The sequence below is a fragment of the Huiozyma naganishii genome, chromosome 8 (assembly GCF_000348985.1).
Source record: "Huiozyma naganishii CBS 8797 chromosome 8, complete genome".
NCBI lineage: Eukaryota > Fungi > Ascomycota > Saccharomycetes > Saccharomycetales > Saccharomycetaceae > Huiozyma > Huiozyma naganishii.
The window spans coordinates 563700-587869 of record NC_035929.1 but is presented as its reverse complement, the minus strand read 5'-3'; the positions used below and the strand labels follow the sequence as shown (position 1 = coordinate 587869).

At 43.1% G+C, this 24170-nt stretch overlaps 11 protein-coding genes and 1 non-coding gene across 12 annotated transcripts; 7 read left to right on the top strand and 5 right to left on the bottom strand.

The window, feature by feature from the left end:
- Positions 1 to 419: 419 nt before the first annotated feature.
- KNAG0H03120 (uncharacterized protein) lies at positions 420 to 1724 on the bottom strand (the record flags this gene model as incomplete). The annotated part of the gene is made up of 1 exon (XM_022609591.1): positions 420 to 1724. One exon carries the CDS (start codon positions 1722 to 1724, stop codon positions 420 to 422), a length of 1305 nt encoding a protein of 434 aa, XP_022465972.1.
- Positions 1725 to 1997: 273 nt separating this feature from the next.
- Positions 1998 to 2993, top strand: SWF1 (palmitoyltransferase SWF1; the record flags this gene model as incomplete). Its single annotated transcript, XM_022609590.1, has 1 exon — positions 1998 to 2993. One exon carries the CDS (start codon positions 1998 to 2000, stop codon positions 2991 to 2993), a length of 996 nt encoding a protein of 331 aa, XP_022465971.1.
- An 11-nt stretch (positions 2994 to 3004) lies between these two features.
- Positions 3005 to 3781, bottom strand: ARP10 (Arp10p; the record flags this gene model as incomplete). Its single annotated transcript, XM_022609589.1, has 1 exon — positions 3005 to 3781. The coding sequence occupies one exon, from the start codon at positions 3779 to 3781 to the stop codon at positions 3005 to 3007; it is 777 nt and encodes a 258-aa protein (XP_022465970.1).
- A 167-nt stretch (positions 3782 to 3948) lies between these two features.
- Positions 3949 to 5397, top strand: TMS1 (Tms1p; the record flags this gene model as incomplete). Its single annotated transcript, XM_022609588.1, has 1 exon — positions 3949 to 5397. The coding sequence occupies one exon, from the start codon at positions 3949 to 3951 to the stop codon at positions 5395 to 5397; it is 1449 nt and encodes a 482-aa protein (XP_022465969.1).
- A 234-nt stretch (positions 5398 to 5631) lies between these two features.
- Positions 5632 to 9249, top strand: SPO71 (Spo71p; the record flags this gene model as incomplete). The annotated part of the gene is made up of 1 exon (XM_022609587.1): positions 5632 to 9249. The coding sequence occupies one exon, from the start codon at positions 5632 to 5634 to the stop codon at positions 9247 to 9249; it is 3618 nt and encodes a 1205-aa protein (XP_022465968.1).
- A 52-nt stretch (positions 9250 to 9301) lies between these two features.
- STE5 (Ste5p) lies at positions 9302 to 12145 on the bottom strand (the record flags this gene model as incomplete). The annotated part of the gene is made up of 1 exon (XM_022609586.1): positions 9302 to 12145. One exon carries the CDS (start codon positions 12143 to 12145, stop codon positions 9302 to 9304), a length of 2844 nt encoding a protein of 947 aa, XP_022465967.1.
- Positions 12146 to 12791: 646 nt separating this feature from the next.
- Positions 12792 to 14564, top strand: ARX1 (putative hydrolase; the record flags this gene model as incomplete). Its single annotated transcript, XM_022609584.1, has 1 exon — positions 12792 to 14564. The coding sequence occupies one exon, from the start codon at positions 12792 to 12794 to the stop codon at positions 14562 to 14564; it is 1773 nt and encodes a 590-aa protein (XP_022465966.1).
- Positions 14565 to 14812: 248 nt separating this feature from the next.
- On the bottom strand, positions 14813 to 15253 carry TVP15 (Tvp15p; the record flags this gene model as incomplete). Its single annotated transcript, XM_022609583.1, has 1 exon — positions 14813 to 15253. The coding sequence occupies one exon, from the start codon at positions 15251 to 15253 to the stop codon at positions 14813 to 14815; it is 441 nt and encodes a 146-aa protein (XP_022465965.1).
- Positions 15254 to 16094: 841 nt separating this feature from the next.
- Positions 16095 to 16892, bottom strand: BMH2 (14-3-3 family protein BMH2; the record flags this gene model as incomplete). Its single annotated transcript, XM_022609582.1, has 1 exon — positions 16095 to 16892. The coding sequence occupies one exon, from the start codon at positions 16890 to 16892 to the stop codon at positions 16095 to 16097; it is 798 nt and encodes a 265-aa protein (XP_022465964.1).
- Positions 16893 to 18683: 1791 nt separating this feature from the next.
- KNAG0Htrna5Q lies at positions 18684 to 18755 on the top strand. Its single transcript has one exon. It is a non-coding gene; the product is annotated as a tRNA-Gln (tRNA).
- A 284-nt stretch (positions 18756 to 19039) lies between these two features.
- On the top strand, positions 19040 to 19750 carry GRX3 (monothiol glutaredoxin GRX3; the record flags this gene model as incomplete). The annotated part of the gene is made up of 1 exon (XM_022609581.1): positions 19040 to 19750. The coding sequence occupies one exon, from the start codon at positions 19040 to 19042 to the stop codon at positions 19748 to 19750; it is 711 nt and encodes a 236-aa protein (XP_022465963.1).
- Positions 19751 to 20219: 469 nt separating this feature from the next.
- MSH6 (mismatch repair ATPase MSH6) lies at positions 20220 to 23843 on the top strand (the record flags this gene model as incomplete). The annotated part of the gene is made up of 1 exon (XM_022609580.1): positions 20220 to 23843. The coding sequence occupies one exon, from the start codon at positions 20220 to 20222 to the stop codon at positions 23841 to 23843; it is 3624 nt and encodes a 1207-aa protein (XP_022465962.1).
- Positions 23844 to 24170: the final 327 nt, after the last annotated feature.

The following is a 24170-nucleotide window of genomic DNA, read 5'->3' as shown; positions in this document are numbered from 1 at the left end:
CTTAATTGAATTAATCGCTCTATACATATAGTCTTTCTTCTTAGAATGTGAAGATCATCGTTCCAGCTTGGCTGGATAATTGTTTCAACTGATCTATATTCTCTTGAAAGGGAGATACCAAATATATGAGAGGTAATTATATGGGTCAAAACTGTTGGAAACCAAAGAAGAGTCACGACTACAAATATGTTTAGGACCAAAATCCAAACATGACGTCCTATAGCCCCACATGGAGTAATAGAGCCGCACAGCTATCAAAACGGGAGAGCTGAACGGAATATGGATACGCTTAAGAAACTACCACTAATGATAACTGGAATGAATATCTGGACTTCACATTTTCATCAATGAAAAATCTGTATTATCCTTATTTATAAATCCAATTTATATCTGATAGTGTCGAATACACAAAGCGTTGTTTAATCAGCGAGGAAAGAGATAAGTGAAAAATTGAAGGACTGTGGGCTGTCTAAAAATAAATTGTGACCCGATTCGGGAATCTCCAAGTACAGTGCAGAGTTGTTATACGGTTGTTTCCTCAGCAGCTCTGCTGCACGCGCACCAGCGTTTTTATTCATCCAATCGTATTGCCCGTACTGAAACATCACATCCTTCACTTTCAATTCAGCAATTGAATCCATGATGGGGTCTCTTGCTAGTAAATTCCTCGTAAATAAAAGGATAAACGTTGTCAGCGCTGTTTTGGTGATACCTCCGTCTCCGTAGAACAACTCAAACAGATATTCTTTAAATTCACGAGATGGAACTTTGGCATACGCAGATGTAATGTAGTTCCAGCACAGCCGTGCACCCATGGGGCCACCCCATCGAAGTATCTTTAATTGGTTTTCGAAAATGTACCGTGGTACTTCCAACTTTCGCAGATATGATGGTGACGAAGGGTCCTCAAAAGTTCCCTGTACTATAGAGTCTTGGGGCAAATGGTTGTTAACGGAATATAAATTCCTTTCCACCCCCAATGGCGATATAAGTGCTAACTTCATCACGTTTTGTGGATACTTTAACGCGTATTTGTAAGAGATGTACCCCCCGAACGAGTGGCCAACAAGGTGCAACTGATCAATCTGGTTCTCAACTCTCCATCTCTCAATTTCATCAACGTAGTAGTCTTCCAGGATTCTAAGTTGCGTCGCGCACAGTTTGTTATTATATGGTTTTGTCACTTTCACCTGACCTGGGGAATCCAAACCTTTCACTTGCAAAGAGTATTTGACAAGGTCCTTTAAGTCAGCATCCTCGCTTAGGCTAATCTCTCTTGATAAACCGTTGGCAGGGAGATCGATAGCGTACACGTCTTTGCACTGGCTGGACAGTCCACGGAAGTTCCTGAAGTAGGACATCGACGACGACGCATACCCATGAATCAGCAGAACAGGCGGTTTCACTGCAGCCTCTGATCCAACCAGCGATGGATTATGAAAATGCCACTGGTTGATCCCCCGTGATGTAGTAGCATTAACGCAGCGCACACTTTGCGGCAAGTTTACTCCCTCCATAAGCTTCTTCTGGTACACTCTCAGGCGATCCCTCGTATAGGTCACACCTCTCAGATGGGAAAGCCACAATTTAAAGGACGAGACTCTGAGCTGCTCGGTATTATTCCAGGCCCTCTTTAGAATCTTGGCCTGAACATTTGTGCTTTGAAGCACCACGTTCCCATGTGCGCTAAAACATCTCCGCTGTAATTTGACTATTCCCCTCATACTGGCTAACTGCCCTCACTGGTCATGAGAATCAAGAACACAGTATCAGTCAGCAAGATAGTTGTTACTTTAGATATGTATATATAGAGAGAGAAAGATCTGCACGTGTGCGAATGTACGTGTTTTATACCCACGCTTGTGTCATACTGCGCTAATTCAACAACGGATTAACACATGCAGATTTTTGTTGAAGTTTATCGACTTTTAGAGTTTGACGAAAATGCCAACGATGAGCCCTCCGGGACAGTGAGTCAGTCCACGTTGTAAGCGGTTATGTGGACTCAGCTGTTGCTGATACTGGCTGTGTTGCAGGTATTCCTGTTGCTGCTTTCCCCGCTGGCACGGCTGCAATGGCCGCTGTCTTGGTACTACGAGAAAGTGTACAGACCGTTCCTAGCGGATCCCACGCGATATAGGGTGAAGTACTATATCGTGCCCGTATTCTACTTCAGTCTGTACTGCTACATGCTCAATCTATATAGATCTGAGCTGCTCCCCGTGATCTGGGGCAGATTGTACTTTATCGAATTGTACTTCTTTCAACCGTTGCTACTGGCCGCGATACCAGTGTCTGGTTTGTTGACAATGTTTACGAGACCCGAGGGATGCGGCGGCCGAGACCAGGGGGTTGCCCCTAGTGAAGGGCAGTGGCCATACGATGGTATATTGTACTATCCGAACACCACCTGTCGATCGTGCCACACGGTCAAATGGGCCAGATCAAAGCATTGCAGTATATGTCGAAGGTGTATACAGTTGGCAGATCATCACTGTATTTGGTTCAATACCTGTATCGGAAGAGGCAATTTCTTTTACTTTTACGTGTTTCTTGCCTGCCACTGCTTGATTCTAACGTATGCATTTGCAAGACTCTTCTTTTTCGTGGTGGTAGCCGATAACAAACTAACATCCACAAGATCCACTTTGACGCTTCTTATGCTGACGGGAACGTTCGCATTGTTGGTTGACCTGTTCACATACTGGCAAATGATGCTTGTCAAAGAGGGGATGACTACGAACGAACAGGATAAATGGTTTCTGATTCATGAATATATGAGGGACGGTAAATGTGTGAACGTTTCATGCAATGGCAGCACCAAAAAATGGTTTCTCGAAAGTGATGAGGATGGTAAGTTTTACAGTACAAACGCCTATGATCATACGGCGTATACGCTGACAAATTATCATATCGTGAAGAATGCATCGGAGATCATCAATATGTATGACAAGGGTTCATTTTGGGAGAATTTTAAAGACATGTGTCGATGAGAATACAAGTTTCATACTGAAAATTTTGATCTATACCAGTCATTCTTCTCACAATACTTGTTAAGGGGGACTCGTTCAAACTTGTTAGGACTTCTCTTTTCATCAAAATTTGTCACGTAATCGCATACTTTCAGCCAGCTATCATGGCAATCCACCACATGGTTGTAGTTGCCCTGCTTGTGCAACTCAGATGTTATGACGCCGTCAGTGTCTCCGACAACCACAATGTTGGTCCTTAGTTGTTTCCGCATGTCTACTGGTGCTGAATTTATGACATGTTCTATCAGTTGGGGCAAGGGTAGTTCGTTATTCTCAACAATAATATCATTATCGTCTATACTTTCGAAGAGTTCGTGAAGAAGGCGAAGTTCGCTATTTGCTTTCCACCTTGTCGTCAATCCTATGCAATTGTCTAAAATGTAAGAATACGCCACAGGAACAACAGCGGTACAATCTTGTTCGACCCCGATAATCAATGTTGCGTCTTGTTTCATGGAACGGTACACTATCATGGATAGTGGAATGAGCGTCACTTTCTCGAACGGTACACCATCTTGTAGAGCCAAGAAAACCTGGCGTCTTTGAATATCTGAAAGCAGGACGCTCTCTGCAACGAAAGCACTTCGCGGTTGGGTTTCGCGGAATATTGGTTTCAGATGCTGTCTCAATACGCCATGTATATCGACAGTATCTTGAAGGGAAATGTGTATTTCAGGGACCGTTGAGTCATTAAATCCAATTTCCAGTGACCCCCCATAAAATACAAGGACTAGGACATCTTTGTTCATTGCGAAGAACTTTCTTGGACCCCTGTAATGTTACCATATGCGCTACATCTAGGGAAAGCCATCTACTAAATTAGCTTATAAAGACTCCAAAAAAAAACTTTACTGCAAACAGAAAGATAGTTCATACATAGCTTGACTAAAAAGACCCAAAACTAGAACAATCAAATATGGGTGCCATAGTATCGCTTCCTATAACAATGGGAAGCACGTTTGTTGCTTCCTGTGTGGGCGGGTGTTGTTCTAATATGATTTCGAAGACGTTTAACACATTGGGATCTTCATCCCTCGGAACTAGATTGTTGTATGCATTTTGGCTGCTTATCAACTCTCTGATATCCTGGATCTCCATGTCTACTAATAAAAGTATTCTCTGGCCGGGCAAAACATGTACATCTATGGGTGAATGCGGGTTCTTCACAGTCCACAGGTTTAACTTTGCCCTAGGCATATTGCACGCACTGTTAGGTTTTTCTTTGCTCGGAGTTAAGTCGACGAAGGAGGTAAGGGCAGCACTACAGAACTCATGGTGGTCGGCGAAGTTCATAGTGTACCTGGTACTTGTTATTGTATCCTTCACGATCCCGAATGAATTCTTTGTCTTTTTCTCGAAATGGGTCTCTATGCCCAGCGGTGTAGTCTTTATCCTTATCGGCTTAATTCTGATAGTCGATTTTGCTCATGAATGGGCTGAAACTTGCATATACCATGTGGAGGTAGAGGACGAGAATTCTGATTTGTGGAAGAGATTTTTGGTGATTGGTACTGCCGGTATGTACACTCTGTCCGCGATAATGACCGTTACAATGTACATTTTATTTTCCAGAGGTGACTGTCATATGAACCAAGTAGCGGTGACCGTCAACTTGGTATTGACCATACTTACTTTGATTGTATCGATTCATCCAACCGTCCAGGAGGCTAATCCTCGGTCAGGTTTAGCGCAAAGCAGCATGGTCTCCATGTACTGCACTTATTTGACCCTAAGCGCAATGACGTCAGAGCCGGATGATAAGATGTGCAACCCACTGATAAGATCCAGTGGTACGAGGAAAGCCAGTGTTGTTATTGGCTCTCTTTTCACTTTCATAGCGATTGCCTACACGACCACAAGAGCGGCAGCCAATACTGCTCTGCAAGGATCAAATCCCAACGGTGAAATATACTTGGGTAACAATTCTGCAGTGGATGAATCCCTGGACTATGCAGGGTTGAGTGGACAGAGCAGAAACCAGCTTCGATACGAGGCCATAAAACAGGCTGTAGACGAGGGGTCCCTTCCGGAAAGCGCACTTTACGATAACGTGTGGCTAAACAGACCTTCTACGAGTAGAGTTACTGGAGGGGAAGGCGAGGATGACGAAGACGACGAGGTGACTGGCACCAAATACAATTATTCGCTGTTCCATTTCATCTTCTTCCTAGCAACCCAGTGGATAGCCATCCTTTTGACCATAAACGTCGGCAAGGACGACGTCGGTGATTTCATCCCCGTGGGGAGAACGTATTTTTACTCCTGGGTGAAGATACTTAGTGCGTGGCTCTGCTACGCGCTGTACAACTGGACTGTGATTGCACCGCTCGTGTCGGACAAATTCGATTACGATGGTTACTACTAAGGAAGCTTATACTTTTGGTGCAGGGCAGTATCAAATTCCGGATCTGCAGTTTTGTTCTGCGGCTTATTCTGTGTTTTTTCCTGTTTTTTTTTTTCACCTTCCCCGCACCGGCAAAGATCCAAAGGGAGATCAAAAGGTAAATCTGCGACACAAAAGACGGCAACTGGAGGGAGATGGAAAAGGTTGTAGAGGGTCACTATCGAGGTACTACAGTACCGATAGGTTTTACTGGAAATGCCGTTGACCACAAGGACGTTGTTGGAGACTGTTGCTGATGACCAGCGCTATATAGAGAGTATCAACCCAAACTGTCCTGCTGTGAAAAGATGTCTTGAGAAAGAGGATCAGAATGTGGATATTTTCAGTATCCCGAGGTACTCATTTACCGCATTCAGATTGAGCTATGCCTCCCCATTGGAGATATCTCTGAGTTCAAAGGTGATTCTTCTAGGGGGTGTACCTAAACAGTGGTCCCAAGAGCAAAAGAACCCGATCTGGAAAGTTGTAGCAAAGCTTACGTCTAGGCAACTAAAGAAGAGAACAAAACTGGTCAGCCTCAATGCGTATCGCAGCATTTACAAGAGAAGAGCGAAAAGAGTTAAGACAAACACGGGGCAAGTGAGTGTTTCTTGTAAAGGGAACCTTGATGAAAGCGGTAACGGTTTGACTACCAAAATTGCAACAACTTCAAACGGATCGATTGGCAAAGTGAGACCCTTTACTGCACCGAATCCAACTGTATCTGGGCCTCACACGTTTCTGAATCCGGATGCAACGATGGGTGCTGAGACATGTCCTATCAAATGCAAAGATAATGATACTGTTGTATCCGATATTAGGCATGTACCAAGCCGTAGGTACACATCTGTTGAAGTTCCAATTTTAAGAATTGACGACACAAGTTCTTCAAGCGTAGGAGAAATTATTTTTGACAATTCTTGTAAAAATGATGAACTATCTAATACAGATACAAGGAGGGATAGTACTCCTAACAGCATACATACGTTACCTTGCAAGCAGAATCCCATGATGACGGAACTACAAGCTATTAAATGCGATTCTAATAGAGCAGCTGCGTTAGAACCGGTACAAACTTTGTCCTGCCATGAAAGAAATATGCATGAAAGAGAGCTGGTAATCACTCAGATAGAGACTCTTATCCAAACGACTTCAAGAAAAAAAGTTGAGAAAATCAAAACAAATGATGATGAGGTCCGTCTCGTCCCCACTGCCTCTCAAAACAGTTCAAGTAATACAAACAATACGGTTGAGCTGAACATTCAAAAGTTGACACGTCTGTTACCAGAACCTGATAATACTGTGGCTCATGAAATGATCAGAAGCTGTAAAAAAGACAAGGGCATGGGCAAGAATATTTTGATATTAAACAATACCAAAATAACGCCCTTCAATAGTCATTCACCTGAGGTTTCAAACACGAAAAATACAGTCAAGCGTAGGTCAATAACAGGATTACCATGGATAGACGACAAGCTTGGAGGAAAGGATGAAAATGCTCCAAAATGCAAAAATATCTTAAAGATGGACAAGATGCTCGTGATGGTAAAAGTTGCTGTCAAACATAAAGAGCCCATTCCAGAATTCAATGAAACTGAATGTATTGATACGAGAATAGAAGAACGGTGGAAGGAATATATAGTAGTAGCTCGGGAAACCGACTACTCTCCCCCGTCAGTGTTGTTGCAGTTTTATAGGAAAAGGAAACTGCTCAAAAAATCTTTGGCTGGGGCCTCCAAAGAAGATATGTTTCACGGTACCGCTTTAGCTTTTCTTCTCGATAGAAATTGTCTCGTGAGATTTTACAGTACCCTTGATAAGACGATATCAATTCAGGTACCAGATCATCTATTACAAGAAATACCAGAGGAAGAGTTTCCTACGGTTCACAGTGAAATTTCGCCTTTAAAAATATATATCTTACGTTGTTCGACTTTGGCGAAGTCTTATGAATGGTTTGTGTTTCTTCAAAAACAATTGAACAGAAGAGCAATCCCTAAATGTTTGTCAATAAAAATTCCAGAGGTGGGTTTGGTAGTAAGGGCGACCATTCATGAACCTGTTATGAACTTTTTGACTGAGTTAGAGAAGAAGGAAGAAGATAGCTTGAAAGTGGCGTTTTTAACCCGCGGCTACAGGATATTCCAGTGTCCGCTCTTAAGATATCTGACAGTAGTGGTTTTTCAAGAATTGAAAAGAAGTGGCTACCAAGATCAAATAGACAGTTGGCAGCGTACTAACACTGTTTTAGGATGTGACATGAGAAGGTATGATAGAATCGAATGGTGTTCAGGGCAGGAATCAGCATTTTTGAAGGGATCTTATACCTTGGAAAAAACCCACCTCCTAGAATTCAGATCTTTGGTTCACTATCCTAGACAAATACGAGATGATTCAGGAAAAACAATGCTGGAACCAACCCCAATAGAAGGCTATTTACTAAAATGCTGCAATAAGTTCGGGGCAGACAAGTTGATGTTCGGTAGAAACTTTGTGAAGCCTTCGTACTTTTTTACATGCGATAATTTACTTTTCCATTTGAATTCGCTTGAAGCGGTTCCACCTTTGCCACTAAATATAGAGGTTGATGAATACGGGCTTCCTTCCGATATAGATGCGGCAACCGACGAGATGGAAAATATGGCGGTACACTTTGAACAGGATCCCTATCCAATTACAATGGAGAGCCATATTTCTTGGTTGAATAAAGATATTTCATTAGCAGACTTCAACAGTAGAGACCATTACGCATTTAAATGTTTCAATAGGCGAATTGCGCAAATTTTAAAAACCAATGCGATTTTGGAAATGACCAGGATAAAGGAAATAAAACAAGGGTGTGATGAAGACTTTTGGGACCATGAAATGAGAAACACTTTTTTACATGCTACAAACCTTGCATTTTGGCAAAAGAAGGGGATGGTTCTTTCTGATTTCCCACAATCTGTGATTTTGATAACTACAGATGATGAGCTGACTCTGAAATTGGCGGCACCTTCTCCTATTGTTGCCAAGGAGTGGGTCTCTTCTTTGAAGCGGATGGTCTCGTTTTGGAAAGAACGGCAGAAACATGATGTGCAGGAAATGTGGGGGGTAAAACGCTTCAACTTAGAAAAATTGCGCATAAATGACATGGAGGAAGCGAACATCAATGAGGGAACGGCGAAGTGGATATGCGACCGAGGCAAGGCAAATGTTGAGCAGTTCAATGTTAACAGTATCTCGTTGTTGAAACCATTACTGCAAAAAGGTTTACTTTATCAAAAACCGAAAAAGCATTCTGTATTTTCCAAGTATTACGTTCTACTAATTCCAGGGTTCTTGATGTTGTTCCATTGTTACCACAGATCTACAACTGGATTTGCTGAATCCGTCTTGGACTATAGTCACTACATGACAATACCAATTGATAAATGCTATTTGTATTCGGGAAGTACAACAGACCTTGATTTGTTGGAAAGAGATCACACTTTCGATTATTTGAACCCAGGAAACCACACTTTGCCCAGAGTATACCCAGATGGATGGAAGTCAAATGAGGACGAACCTTCACGCTGCTTCACGTTATGGTTTGGTGATAAAAAGGAGCTGATTAAGTCTTCGAAGATTGGTAAAACTAATGAAGTCTATGAATGCGGCGATACTGATCAGATGCTTGACAGTTCAATGAGAGACGATGCAGATTCAAAATCAAAGTCAAAAAGCGTTAAATGGGTGGATAAACTCGGTGTAAACGGACGGACCATGGTATTCATGGCAAGGTCTAGGCAAGAAAGAGATTTGTGGGTTCTTTCAATTTACAACGAACTGGAGCGTCTAAAGAAGACCGACTGATTCTGTTGTAGGTATAACAAACTATAAAATATTGAAAGCCATGTATAAGTACCTATAAGTAGTTATATGCATGGTTGGTTTGAGGAACCACGCTTAGTCTATTTAATTTTTTGGTCGCAGATTGTATACTATCGTTGATAGGCAGTAACTTATCAACTTCCAGTTGCTTGTTTTCAAGACCGATGTCAAGTGGCAAAGTAGTCAAGTATTCATCATTTCTGGATGGTCCTACTGAAAGTTCAAACTCCTCTGTTAAATTTTCAGTCAGTGGAAGCTCAGAAGCTGAAGGATTGGGGTTTTCAAAATGCTGTGAGCTTATCCGAAAGTCAAGTATTTCTTCACTCTTTGCATCATCTGCAAGTGTATCAACGCCATCGTCATCCTCGTCAAAGTTTAAGCTGAAATTGTAACACAGTGCTTCTAACATAAACTCCCAAGAATTAATCTCCAACAATTCATCTATCTTATCGCTGTAGTCAACATTTAAGTACCCAACCTTAATTTTAATCTCATCTGCATGTCTCCTTTTCGGCGCCGAGAACGATCTGTAGTCCATCAATAGAGAAGACATCCCTTCCTCCATACTGCTATTCGATACGATAACTAATTGAATATGCTTTTGGATACCTTCAGGATGTAGGATGTTTTTTAGTTCTTTTGGGTCAAACTTCGATGTAGGCTTCAAATCTATCCATTCTTCCACACACTTCAAATTTGAAAATTCTTGCTTAACTTGCCCAATCTTGAGGATATATCCAGCAGAGTTTAGCACACAAAACGGTAATCGGGCATATTTCAGAGACAATGCTTTAAATGTATTGAAAATGGTTGTATAATCACTAACTCCGCCAATTCCCCCACTTTTTTCCTTCAACTTGTCAAAATCCAATTGAATGACCAAAATTAATTCATCAGCTCTCTCGCGTTTTAAGGAAAGAATCGAGCTCGCGGTGGTCATCATCGTTTGGATTGTTCCAATTGTGGACTGACCACTAGCGGATTTCGGGATATTAAAACCCCTCCTCAGTATAACGCTGCCAGTGCTCCCCTTGTATCCACATAACTCAATAGCCCTATTAGGATTTACAAAACCGGTAAATGTGTCGGTACCATTGTCATTTGAGTTGATGTTTTTTAAAATGGGTGGTAATGGCAGTGTTGATGTTATATTCTGCTCATTAAACAATATATCTTGGTCAAGCAAAGCAGAAATCCATTTTTGAATGATCGTGCTATTGTTGCTGTTTAGGGCTTCTGTGAGATGAATGGCTTGGGGTATTTTCGTTTCTGCTTCTAAAAGCTCACATTTCAATACAGAAGAGCTGATTGTACCAACATTTATGCTTTCGCTTGATAGTTTGAATTTATGCATGGTAGTAAATTTTGTATCGAAGCCGAGGCTTTCATTCTTCTCAAAGTTTTGGCCTTCTTTAGAGTTTTCATTTTCATCAATTGTGGCGACTACCAGTGCATTCTGAAATAAATAACACCAGCATTTTTCGTAACTTTCATTTCCAAAGGAGAACATCAGGTTGTCTACAACTCTTAGCGGTCCAAATTCATCGTCTAATTTCCAATCGACTAACTGTTCTTTGAAATTATCAAGCAAAAGTTCAGTGAAATAAGATCTCAAGATTGGTAGCAGAGTTATATGTCCAGATTCATTAGACCTGACATCCGTGGACACTATATCTGAGTCTTGTGTAGCAATTGACCTTAGATCATTGGAGTAAGATAATGGTAAGACAACGGACTTCCTTTTAAGCTCCACGAAATGGTTGTTTGAAACTCTTTTCGCGATAGAAAGGCCGCGAAGTGTATCACGGGAGCTCATTCTCGATTCTGCAAACGGTTTTCTTCCAGCTGGAGGTCGCGAGAGTAAGAAGCTCAAGGGCTCAGTTTCGTTAAGCATAACTGGTGTATTCTGTAATGACATATTGCTGTTGAGTGGATGCACTGGGGTTAATATAGGTGGGAATCTAGCTGTTAGAGGAGACTCTAGCGAGTTGCTGAAATTTGGAGTGGACGGTGAACTACCCCCCATTCCCCCTCTATTAATTAAGAGTGAGGAGATAATCTCATCTTTAAAGTCATCGTTCTTGGGGATGCATTGTCTGGTTATATTCTTTTCGTGGAAACACTTGAGACAATTCGGGAAAAGGGTCTGCATTCCACTCGCTTTTTCGTTGTTCATATCGTTCAGTGATACTGCAAGACACTCTTGGTGACATATATGTCTGCATTCGAGCTCAATTATTCTCTCGCCATTGCTTTTACTTGAAATTGGCTCATCGCATAGTGCACAACATTCGTTGATAAAAGATTTCTTAGTTTTGTTAGACCATTCATAGCGTGGCCGCTGATGCGTCGGTGTACTCAAGTCTTCAGATGAGAAGAGTGGAGAAAACTTGCTTGACGTCGACTTCGCAGTTACTAAGGGAGTCAAATTTGTATCACTTTTTTCATCAGGTGTGGAAGATGTATTTTTTCCCTTCAGATATAGATAAGATACTGGTCTTGGTAGAGAAGTTGTCCTCGACGGATATTTTACATGTTCACTACTTTTAATTGAATTAGGTGTAGTTTCATGCTTGGCACCATTGATATCCGGGCTATTACTTGTTGACAGCAGATTTCTTGTATAACTCGATGGAGTCGAAGGTGGCGACCACCGTATCTTTTTACTGGAGTTCTTTTGAAATTTGACCAGTTTCTCAGTCCATTTCTTAGCAACAGACGAGGGAGACGACCGCTGTTGCGATTCGATGTTGAGTTGGGACCCCAAAGAAGAATTTCTCGACTGAGGTTCTGGGGTGTGTAAAAGAGAAATGCTGGAATTTTCTCTGCTGCTGTTCAGGTGAAACGAATTGGCTTCATCTGGTGTGTGTGGGATCATTGTTCCACTGTAGAAAAAGTGTCAATGCTCAATTCTCAACGCTCGAAGCGACTACCTTTCAATGTGAATAAAGTGAAAAGATAGCTATCCCATCATAAACGTACCAAGTTAGTTTCCTTTTCTTCGGAAACATTTCCGACAAATTGATTGCCCCAAACCATTGTTACCAGCCGATGCTATGCTCTGGCTCCACTGCCAGTACGATTCTGAGGTTAAACGTATTTGAGGTTTCAAAGTAAAGACCGTTTATTACCTGTTACGGAAACAACCTTCATATCGCTTTAGTAGCCTTTCTGGAATAATAGCTCTTCCTCACAAAGACACATTCCACATTCGGCCAATTCATCAGGCCAAGTAACCACCAATCTAGCGTCCAGTTGAGCAACAGACAGACAGACACGCCCAGGTCATCATCACCACCTGCGCAAGAACAAACGGAGCTCTGTAGTTCAGTTCCCTCTTCTTGAAGCATCACGTACGAAACGATATCTAAGTTCTCTTCTCTTTTTTTTTTCCAACAGTGAAAAATTTCACTGAAAATTTATTTTTGCGATGAGATGAGCTTTAAGTTCTTTGGTATTGGTAACCGGTAGGTCTGTTTTGTCGTTCTGTTTTGGTAAACAGATACCTAACAACACCAGTAATCATGGATTTAGCTGTATCCCACGAGGATACTGAGATCTTGTTGAAAGATAAAAATGTCCTGCAAGAATCCGTCCTTGACAAGTACAGAACGGCGGGTCAGATCTCGCAGACCGCTTTGAAGTATGTCACAGGTTTGATCAACGACATGTACCACTTCAAGAACACTGATCGCCAGTTGCGTATAGAAGAATTGTGTCTTCTTACCGATTCCTTCATGATGACGCGTTTAGAACAGTACTATAAGCACAAGGTCAACGAGAGAGGTATCGCCATCCCAACGACCATTGACGTCAACCAAATCGAAAGCTCCTGGTGCCCCGAGATTGATGACATTGCCAATTTGGAGAAGTGGAACAAAGATCAGATCACCCGTGAGGACGCACCTTACCACTCTGTTGTGCAGGGGCTATTGAAGGAAGGTGATGTCGTGAAGATCACGCTTGGTGTGCACATCGACGGTTACACCTCAGAGGTATCTCATACGATGGTCATATATCCAGTGGATAACTCTATTGATGGTCAGCCCAAACCAGCTGGTCCTCTACTAGGTGGTAAAGCGGACGCTGTTGCCGCTACATATATCGCGATGGAGGCTGTCGTTTCTCTGCTAGCATGTTCTCTTACTCCCGAGAAATTACCCGCTTCCTTCGGTTCTGCTGTGAACGGGTACGCGATCAGGTCCATTGTGGACACCATTGCTCGCTCTTACAACTGTGCTGTTGTGCCAGGTTCTAGAGTACGTAGAATCAGGCGGTTTCTAGCGGGCCAAAACGAGGGTATTGTCGCAGAAAGAGAGTATAAAGGTGTCATTTGGACTGAATCGCACGAGGAGGCCAAATTGTTGGCTAACACTGAGGTGAAAGATATTGCCGTCTCGCAGCCTTCAGTTCCTCGTGTCGTATCTGCTGTCCCAACTGACGATTTTGTTGTGAAAGCCGGAGAAACCTACTTGATCGATTTGAAGTTTGCCCCGCTAGAGAACTTGGATAAGAAAGGTTTGGTTATTTTGGAGACTGTGGATGCCTACACCGGTAAATCGCACAGGCAGAATCAGTTGATTGCGAGATCTGGCGCTTACTTGAGGGATTACGCACAGTCTCACACTTTGAAATTGAAGACGAGCAGACAGCTCCTAACCAAGATCGATAACAACGGTGTGTACCCCTTCAAACTTTCGCACTTGTCCTCCGCTTTCCCCATATCGAAAGAGGGGAACCTGGACGATCAATTGGCAGCGATCAGTGGAGACTTGAAATCTTTCAGGTTGGGTATGAGCGAAATCTCGAACAATTATTTGTGTGTCGAGAAGCCAATACAGGTAGCCCAATGGGTTCCATGGGAGCACATTTTGAAGTCTAACAACCCTAACGGTAACCTGAGTTACGACGCATCTGCAGCATTGACGTTGCCCGGGCACGACCTGCCGCTACCAAAGCTGGGTATGTCCGCATTGAAACTGAAAGCCGTTGCGAAGTCCACGAGGGAGACCGTGGAGCTACCGGTGATCCGTGAATGCAGCACGGTTATACTGTGTGCGGACGACGTTGGTGTCAACGGTAGGCCCGAGGTGTTGAGAGCTACCGGTGGATCCAAGACATGTGCCACCAGCTGGGTGCACTCTGTTCACGAGATGAACAAAGAGGATCCAATTGTCCAAGGCATATTCCAGCTGGGTGTATTGAGTCAAGACAAGAGGTTTGGTTTGAACATCAGAGAGACACAGCCCATGAAGCACCGCGTGGATACCCCTGTCAACGATGCAATGGAGCTGTAATCGCTCGCAGTTAACATCATTCATTCCTCTTGTAGTTACACTTTTCTGCCCTGCAATTGCCCTCTCGTTCTCCCAATCCAGGAGGGGCCAAAGTGATGCAATTTGTGAAGGGGGGTATGGGTAAGAACTAAAGGGAAAGGTGAGAGTGTATCTACTTCAATTATATATTATGTATACAAACAGTATTAATGTAAAATAGCAGAACAAGCGAGAGACAGGGAGAGGAGGTCATAGTCCGACTTCTCTGTTCAGATCACCTCGTCATCATCGTCGCCGCCGTCGAATTGGTCGTCTCCAACGGACAGCCCGTTCCCGTTATTGAGTCTGAACAGTTCTGGTTCTTCGATGAAGGGAGCGAAATGGCAAAAGATGAACACGATCCCGCTGAAGAAAAGGAGGACCGCCGCAATGTATTTGAGCACACCACCATGTGCGACTAGTGTGGCCAGCAGTATTTGGAGGAGTCCCCTCCCGAGAAAGCTGAAGTAGAAGGACGCGTACTGGTACAGTTTGGGGGGCACTTTGAACTGGACTTGAATGATCAGCACGGACAGTAGGGCTGCAATTACCCCCTGGAGAAAGACATTGAAGCTTTTGATTATGTACGATAATTGGGTCAGGGACGCCAGGAGTGCGACCGTGCCAATTGAGATATCGATGATTTTGAATTCGGAAGCGGAGGTCTGCATCTCACAGAGGTATTATTTGTTTCTTCTTGATTGCGAGGCTCTAATTGCTCTGGGGGAGCGAGGTATAAATCATACGAGGGGAAAGAGAAAGAGTTCCGCTGCTCCTTTATTTCGATCTTTTTTTTTGAATGTTCATATATTCCCGTGTTTTTCAACTTTAACGCAGAGAGAAGAGGATGAGAAGGTGCGTTTGACGCCTTTAGCGGTTTCAGTGGGTCAATACTGGCTTGCTTTGGTGTATTCTGATGGACCACTTGGAGCAACTGCTTAAGAAAGATAACTATGTACAGCATATTCAGTTTCTACGCCGAGTAAGAGGAAGTGAGAGGCACAATACGCAAACGGAAAAAAATTGTTATTGGTAGGTATATTTTGACAGTAGTAACAGTAGTTATAGTGATAATAGTAATAGTAATAATAATAAGAAAAGTAGATATAATAAAATAAACAGAAATAGAAGCGGAAACAAAGAAAGGAAGAACGAGGAAGAAGGAGGACGGTTTTCAGAGGGTTTTACCAGTGAGGATGATAGATAGAAGGAAGGAAAGAAAAACTCAAGGCAGATCAGGTACATCGGTGGAGCAAGAGAGAGCCTGCAATTGAAAGCTAACACAATTCAATTACACCCTCCCTCTTCAGATCACCGCACCGCGTTCACTTCTTCTTTCATCGGTAGAAAATTTATTCACTGGTTTTGTTCAACTTCTTCTTCTTCTTGTTTTTTGTTCTTACTCTCCCTTGGACTAGCAGTTTCTCTCTCTCATTCCCCCTTCAATTCATTTTATGGTCATTATCTTTTATTGTTCACGCCACTTTCCCTTTTTTCCCTACTCATTCCATTTTATTTTGGTGGTTCTTCAGCATTGTTGCTTTGTTCAGCAGGCGTCTGTTGCGATTGTTGTTGTTGAGAGTCCTCGTTGCTCTCGGACATGTCCGAGGTCCACAAAGTCAAGTTATCTCTTAGCAATTGCATGATCAAAGTGCTGTCCTTGTAGGATTCTTCGGACAGCGTGTCCAATTCAGCGATGGCGTCGTCGAAGGCCTGTTTGGCCAAGTGGCATGCCTTGTCTGGGGAGTTCTGGATCTCGTAGTAGAAGACGGAGAAGTTCAAAGCCAACCCTAGACGGATTGGGTGGGTTGGTGGCAAGTCCGTGGTGGCGATCTCGGAGGCCTTCTGGTACGCGCCCAAGGAGGCCTGCGTGGCCTTCTCTCTGACGTCACCGCTTGAGAACTCAGCCAAGTAACGGTGGTAGTCCCCCTTCATCTTGTAGTAGAAGACCTTGGACTCGCCCGTGGTGGCGGATGGGATCAGGTGCGCGTCCAAGACGGACAAGATGTCGTCGGAGATCTTGGTCAACTCGTCCTCGATCTTGGCACGGTAGTTCTTAATCAACTCGACCTGGTGTTCGGACTTCTCCTTCGTCTCCTCCTTCTGCTCGATCGAGGAGACGATTCTCCAAGAGGCACGTCTGGCACCAATGACGTTCTTGTAGGCGACAGACAGCAGGTTTCTCTCCTCGACGGACAGTTCCTGCCCAGAGGAGGCGACCTCCTTCATACTTTCGACCATTTCCTCGTAACGCTCGGCCTGTTCGGCAAGCTTGGCCAAGTAAACGGAATCTTCACGACTTTGGGACATTGCTAGTATGTGTTCGTAGAGGGGGGGGGAGAGTGGAGTGTTTATTATCAGTGTAAAGTTACCTTTCTGATTTCAAATTGAGAAAGTGAGAGAGTGAGAAAGTGTGTTTCTTGTTTCTTGTTTCTTACTTTCTTTATTTCTTTTTTTTTTATTTTTATTTTTTTTTTCTTCTCTGCGTTCAAGAAGAGGAGAAAGTGAGGTAAGGAGGGAAGAAGAGAAAGTTAAGACTACTATTACGAACAGTGAACTAGACTAGAACTGAGCTGAGCAGTTGTAGTCCCAAGTAGGTCACTACAGGTTTGTATAAAGCAAGTGGCAAGTGTGTGTATCTCTCTCTTTGTATCTGTTTCTTGAGTAGCACCTCCTTTTTCTCATACATTTTCGTTTCTTTTTTTTTCTTGTTGTATGGGGGGGAGAGAGAGTAAGAGTGAGTACTACGGTGTGGGGGGCGAGTCAGTTGATTCGGTGGCGCGGCGTGTGTGTGATGATGGGTCGTAGTCAGGTTCGTGGTATCACTGTTCTAGGCGTAGTCTTGGCCCGGGGGGGTGGGGGCAGGAAGGCAGAGACGGGTGGCGAAAGAACCGAGGAGGGTAACACTCATGTCACGCTGCACGGCCGGTGCGGTTTTTTCCCTGTCTTTTCAGAGCCGTTTTGCACTGTTTTGCGGGTTTAATTCCCAGTGCAGTCCCGTTTTGCGGTTTTTTGCCGGGCACCGCCCCCCCGGCTCACTGTGGTGCGGAGTGTTCCGGTCTGTCCGGGGGTGGGGAGCGGGGCTTTGTTTCTGCGGGGGGACGCCGTGGGCAGTGGGCAGTGGGCAGTTGGTGCACCGATTGTTGTTGTGAGGAGAGCGCACACGCACAACGTCTGCTGCTGTTTCCTCTTGGGTCTTCTTTTCAGCTCTGTTTTTTCACCTATCTGGCGGGGATAGCCCGGGAACGTGACAAAATCAGATATTAACGGCAGACCGCACATTTTTCCAAAAAATGAAAATTGTATTGTTTGAGGTTCGAAGAAGAGAGATAAACCTCGATGTTAACACTAAAATACGGTATAAGGGCTTTCTGGAGGAAGGTGAGATATTATGACAACTAAGGATGGAACATTGATCAAAGATACCGATTCAGGGTATATCCGGATACGGAATTACTGGTCGCTGACGGGAGTCATAGTCACAAGGCGATAGGACTTATATATATCTTCAAGTATATTTTCCAGTGAAAAATACCGTTGTGAAAATTCTCTATTTTCACGTGAGACAAAAATGTACTTATCTCCAGGAAGATTATAGGGTTTGGACCTATAATTTCCAACAATTTTGATATTTCATTGTTATTATTTACCATTAGGTTGAACATTAGGAAACCCCTCTAGACCGACTATCGTTTATTACTCAAAGCCCAGTGCTGGAAAATAGAACTGCATTTTCAGTGTGGAAGTAAACGATACCATTGCTTGACACGATGACCGAGAATACTGTCCGTGTGAAGTGATAAGTCGCAGACTGTAATTTCACACGAGAAAAATGTATTTTTCATGAAAAGTGAAAAAGAAGGAAACTTTCACTTAAGAGATATTTTCTTGATTCTAGATAGAAATAGTTCGTTACATAGTTCTGTTTAAAGAAACCGATCCAGTTGATAATAACCTTGTTCCTGCTATTCAGAACAAGAGATGGACTCCTCTTGTTCCAGTTACCAGTACCCAGGGCTTTTGGACTTAATCGAACTATAGTAACGCCGATCACACCAAGATGTATAAAGAATTGTCGTGAACAAAAATTCAAAATTGTCTGGTCCTATAGTGTAGTGGTTATCACTTTCGGTTTTGATCCGGACAACCCCGGTTCGAATCCGGGTAGGACCTTTTTCTTTATTTTTTCCTCCATTTTTTCTCCCATTATTACTAATATCCTCTCCTTTCATTGGACAGGAGCCAATGCCAGAATCGCGGTTGAACCACACTTCGAGCCTCTTTGCTCTTCTTCTGTTCCCTTTTGATCGACGGTGGAAGGATAAGTGAAAAAAAAAATATAACCTGCGCAGTTCGCTGAGACTGTAATAGTATTTAAGATGTGGTGAGTAGATTAGTAATAGGTGTGATACAGTTCTAACTTGTCTGTAGGTTGGACCAAGAACACACCACAGAATATGCCGGCTATTACAATCACTGACCAGGATCAGTTCACCAACTTGACGACGTCGGAGGCAGGGTCGAAGTTGATCGTCCTTTACTTCCGTACGAATTGGGCAGAGCCTTGTAAGCAACTCGACGTGCTGTACAATGCAATTGCAGACGATTCGTCCAGCGAGGAGGTCTCGTTCTTGACGATCGATGCTGATGAATTGGGGGATATCGTGGAACTGTTCGATGTCAGCGCGGTCCCGTACTTCGTCATCATTAGAGACGGCACGATCTTAAGAGAACTGTCCACGGCAGACCCTAAGGAGTTTGTCACAGCTTTGGATGAGTGCAAGAGTGCCCCGGTTGAGGGCTATGAAAGTGAGGGTGAAGGTGAGGATGAAGAGGAGGAGGAGACAAAGGAGGAAGTTGAAGCTAAGTTGAACAAACTGGTTAGTGCAGCACCTGTGATGTTGTTCATGAAGGGTAGTCCCTCAGAACCTAAATGTGGGTTCTCAAGACAGATTGTAGGGATACTAAGAGAACATCAGGTGCGGTTTGGGTTCTTCGATATCTTGAGAGACAGTACAGTGCGGGAAAACTTGAAGAATTTCTCAGACTGGCCAACTTTCCCACAACTGTATATTAACGGAGAATTCCAAGGCGGGTTGGATATCATCAAGGAGTCCCTGGAAGATGACCCTGAATACTTCCAACACACAATCCAACAGCAGTCATGAAAGAAACGGACACTTTTACCGTCATCAGCATAAGCATAATTTTTTTCTAATATATCACACACAAGAAGGTAAAGCAACCAAGTAACTAGAAAATGAAACACAAATCTATGTACAATTATCACAGTTCAATATTTTTTTCTCGTGGAAGAGCTGCGAACTACGAACTGGACCACCCGAAGATCTCTTCTCTTGCTTACAAACGTGTATGACTTTCTCTTTCTGTCATATTTTTCAAAAGGTTAATTTTTTGGTGTGTCTTTTTTTTTCCACTTGCATTACGCGTCACAATTTACGCGTTTACTATGAATTTAGAGGGAACAAAATATCTGGCGTTAGAACATTGCTCGAAACCGTTTTAACAAAGCACTTACTACTGAAATAGTGCTTTTCTGGTCTGGTTTTCCATCATTCCAAACAACACAGAAGATATACAAATTGTGTAGATTGAAGAAATCAGCACCGCATCGCAATGGTACCAGTGACACCCAAACCATCGAAAATAGCAAGGGCTAAAGATGGCGCCTCATCTTCTCAGAAGAAGATGAAACAGTCCAGTCTACTGTCCTTCTTTTCAAAGCAAGATACAAAACAAAGTCACACTGACAAGCCCGAGGGTCGTGTCAAGACGGAGAGCCCCCCTTCAGATGACGCGACAGCACTTCCTTCTTCGTCTTTGCCCTCTATCTCGACACTCGCTAGGAAACCCAAAACAGGGCCAACAGCTAGTTCTGAACCAGCACTCGCAAAGGGATCGTACGATGATTCCGTGGATTTGACTGGGGACGATTCAGACACGGTGATGGCCTCGGATGACAGGCCGCTCTCCTCTTTGAAAAGGGCCAAGAAACCTGTAAACTATGCAGAAAGCGACGATGAGGACGATACACCATTGTCGTCGTCTATTCAAAGGAGGAAGAAAGCTAAACTCTTTACAGAAGACAATGACAGTGATAATGACGTGTATGTGCCTGTTAAGCAAGAAGAGGAATCTGAGGATGAACACGATAACGACCCAGGGGTTAAGTCTGAGGGCACTGAGGAGGACGATGACGATATATTGGCCTTGCAAGGGTACTCAAAGCGGGCACCCAAACCGACAGTACAAAAACGTTCTCAACTCCCCATCAAGAAATCCCCAATGCCAAACAAAATAGCTTCTAGTCCACCTGGTAAGAAGAATTTCAATAAACAGAATGAGGAAAGATACCATTGGCTCGTCAATGAGAAAGATGCACAGGGCCGCCCGCCATCTGATCCGGAGTATGACCCAAGAACATTGGCCATTCCAAGTTCAGCTTGGGGGAAATTCACACCGTTTGAAAAGCAGTATTGGGAGATCAAGTGTCAGATGTGGGATTGCATAGTATTCTTCAAGAAGGGGAAGTTCTTTGAACTATACGAGAAGGATGCACTCTTGGCCAACTCTTTGTTCGACTGGAAATTGGCTGGGAACGGGAGGGCCAATATGCAGCTCGCTGGTATTCCCGAAATGTCGTTCGAATATTGGGCATCGCAGTTCATCCAATTGGGCTACAAAGTGGCCAAAGTAGACCAGAAGGAATCCATGCTGGCAAAGGAAATGAGGGAGGGCGCAAAGGGGATCGTCAAGCGGGAACTCGAATGCGTGTTGACAGCGGGTACCTTAACTGATGGTGATATGATCCACACAGATTTGGCCACGTATTGTCTTGCCATCAAGGAGGAGTCTGGTAACTACTACAAGGCTGAGATGAGTAACATTCCTACCTCAGACAGACTCTTCGGTATCGCCTTTATAGATACGGCGACTGGGGAAGCCAAAATTATTGAATTTCGAGATGACAGCGAATGTACAAAACTGGATACCATCATGTCACAGGTTAAACCCACAGAAGTCATCATTGAGAAGGGTAACCTAAGTAATCTTGCTAACAAGATTGTAAAGTTCAATTCTGCATCAAATGCCCTCTTCAACACCATCAAACCAGAAAGTGAATTCTACAGTTTTGATAAGACTTACGAGAAGTTGACGGAGAATGATGCCGAGTATTTTGCATCTGAGGAGCAGTGGCCACCAGTGCTCCAAAGCTACTACAAAGAGGGTAAAAAAATTGGATTCAGTGCATTTGGTGGTCTGGTTTACTACTTAAAGTGGTTGAAATTAGACCGAAACCTAGTATCGATGGGAAACATAGAAGAATACAACGTTGTTAAGTCGCAGAACTCGTTGGTATTGGATGGTATCACTCTACAAAATTTGGAGATATTCAGTAATACTTTTGATGGGTCTGACAAGGGTACGTTGTTCAAGTTATTTAACAACTCCATCACACCAATGGGGAAAAGAATGATGAAAAAATGGCTAATGCATCCATTGTTACATAAAACCGATATTGAAAAAAGGTTGGATAGTGTTGAATTGCTTTTGTCAGATGGTGAGTTAAGACAAATCCTCGAAGACGCCTTAGCAAAGTTGCCCGATGTTGAGAGAATGCTATCTCGTGTGCACTCTTGTTCCATCAAGGTCAAGGATTTTGAAAGAGTAATTCAAGGGTTTGAGAGCATCGTGGGGCTCTTAAAAAGTTTGGATAATTTTGAACTCAAAGGTGCTATTCGTACCTTTGCTAATCAATGTCCCAAAACGTTATATCAGGATGTCGACAGTTGGGTAAATGCATATGATAGAAAAAAGGCAGCTGTAGAAAATATTATCATCCCACACAGAGGGGTAGAGGTCGAATTTGACAAGTCCATGGACGAAATAAATAGTTTGGAAAGTGAATTGAACGAAGTTTTGGAACAATACAAACGAAAATTCAAGTGTAAGAACTTACATTTTAAAGACTCTGGGAAAGAAATTTTTACAATTGAGGTGCCTGCTGCCATTTCCAAGCATATTCCATCTGACTGGATTCAAATGGCAGCGAATAAAACCACCAAAAGATATTACTCTCCTGAAGTACAACTTTTGGCGCGATCCATGGCAGAGGCGCGTGAGACACACAAAGTATTGGAAGAAGACTTGAAAAACCGTCTTTGTAGGAAATTTGACGCACACTTCAACACTAGTTGGATGCCCACGGTTCATTTGATAGCGAATATCGACTGCATTGTCGCACTTGCCAGGACATCTGAAACACTAGGTTTCCCCTCTTGTCGTCCAACGTTTGTCGATGAACACGACCCGGTAACAGGCAATAAAAAAAATGGATTTTTGAAGTTCAAGTCTTTAAGACATCCGTGTTTCAATTTAGGAAGTGCGATAATAAAAGATTTCATTCCAAATGATATCGAATTGGGGGATGATGTTCCCCAGGTGGGGCTATTGACTGGTGCCAATGCTGCAGGTAAATCAACGATACTCAGAATTACTTGTATTGCAGTTATCATGGCTCAGATGGGGTGCTTTGTTCCCTGTGAGAGTGCGGTATTGAGCCCTGTTGATAGAATTATGACAAGACTGGGTGCAAACGATAATATTATGCAAGGCAAATCTACTTTCTTTGTGGAGTTGGCCGAAACGAAAAAGATCTTAGACATGGGGACAAATAGATCTCTTCTTGTTGTTGATGAGCTCGGAAGAGGTGGTTCGTCCGGAGACGGGTTTGCCATTGCCGAAAGTGTTCTCCATCATGTAGCCACCCACATGCAGAGTTTAGGTTTCTTTGCTACACATTACGGTACACTAGGGTCGCATTTCAAAGGTCACCCTCAAATCAGACCAATGAGAATGCGGATCCTAGTTGATGAAGGAACAAGGAAGGTTACGTTTTTGTATAAGCTGGAAGATGGGGCAAGTGAAGGTTCCTTTGGTATGCATGTTGCTGCAATGTGTGACATTCCAAGGAGTATCATAGAGACGGCAGACAAAGTAGCAGAGAAGATGGAACAAACCTCCCAACTCATGAAAAAGAAGGCTCTGCAACTGAGCGACTTAGAGGAAGACCAGATTGTCACCGTTCCGGATGGTTTGCAAAGCGATTTTGTCAGACTCGTGTTTGGTGACGGGTTGACCAATACTGCTTTAGGTACTGGGGAAGGGACTTTGGTCTATGATGGGAATGTCAGAGGAAATGTGTTGGATTATTTATTTCAATACATTGGCCAAAAATAATTCAAATTTAAAGTGTGAGATAAGCTTAGGCTCATATATTGATTCATCATCGCCAACTCTATATATTGTGTAGGATCGGGTTAAGTAATATAATATGTGGTATGCTTCTCTGTTTGGTGCTCAACTAGTATTTGAATTCGGTACGAGAAAATTTTAGGAATTATCTTCTTGGAAAACTTTAGAAATATTTACCAGAGTGATTCACGTATCGCAGTAGGTAAAATATGAAGATATACAAAACATGGCCAACTACAAAGAGGGTGTGTTAGTAGATATGTTTGGTATCAAATAAAAATGTTTATATGTTAGTGTGTCGATTTTCAGTTA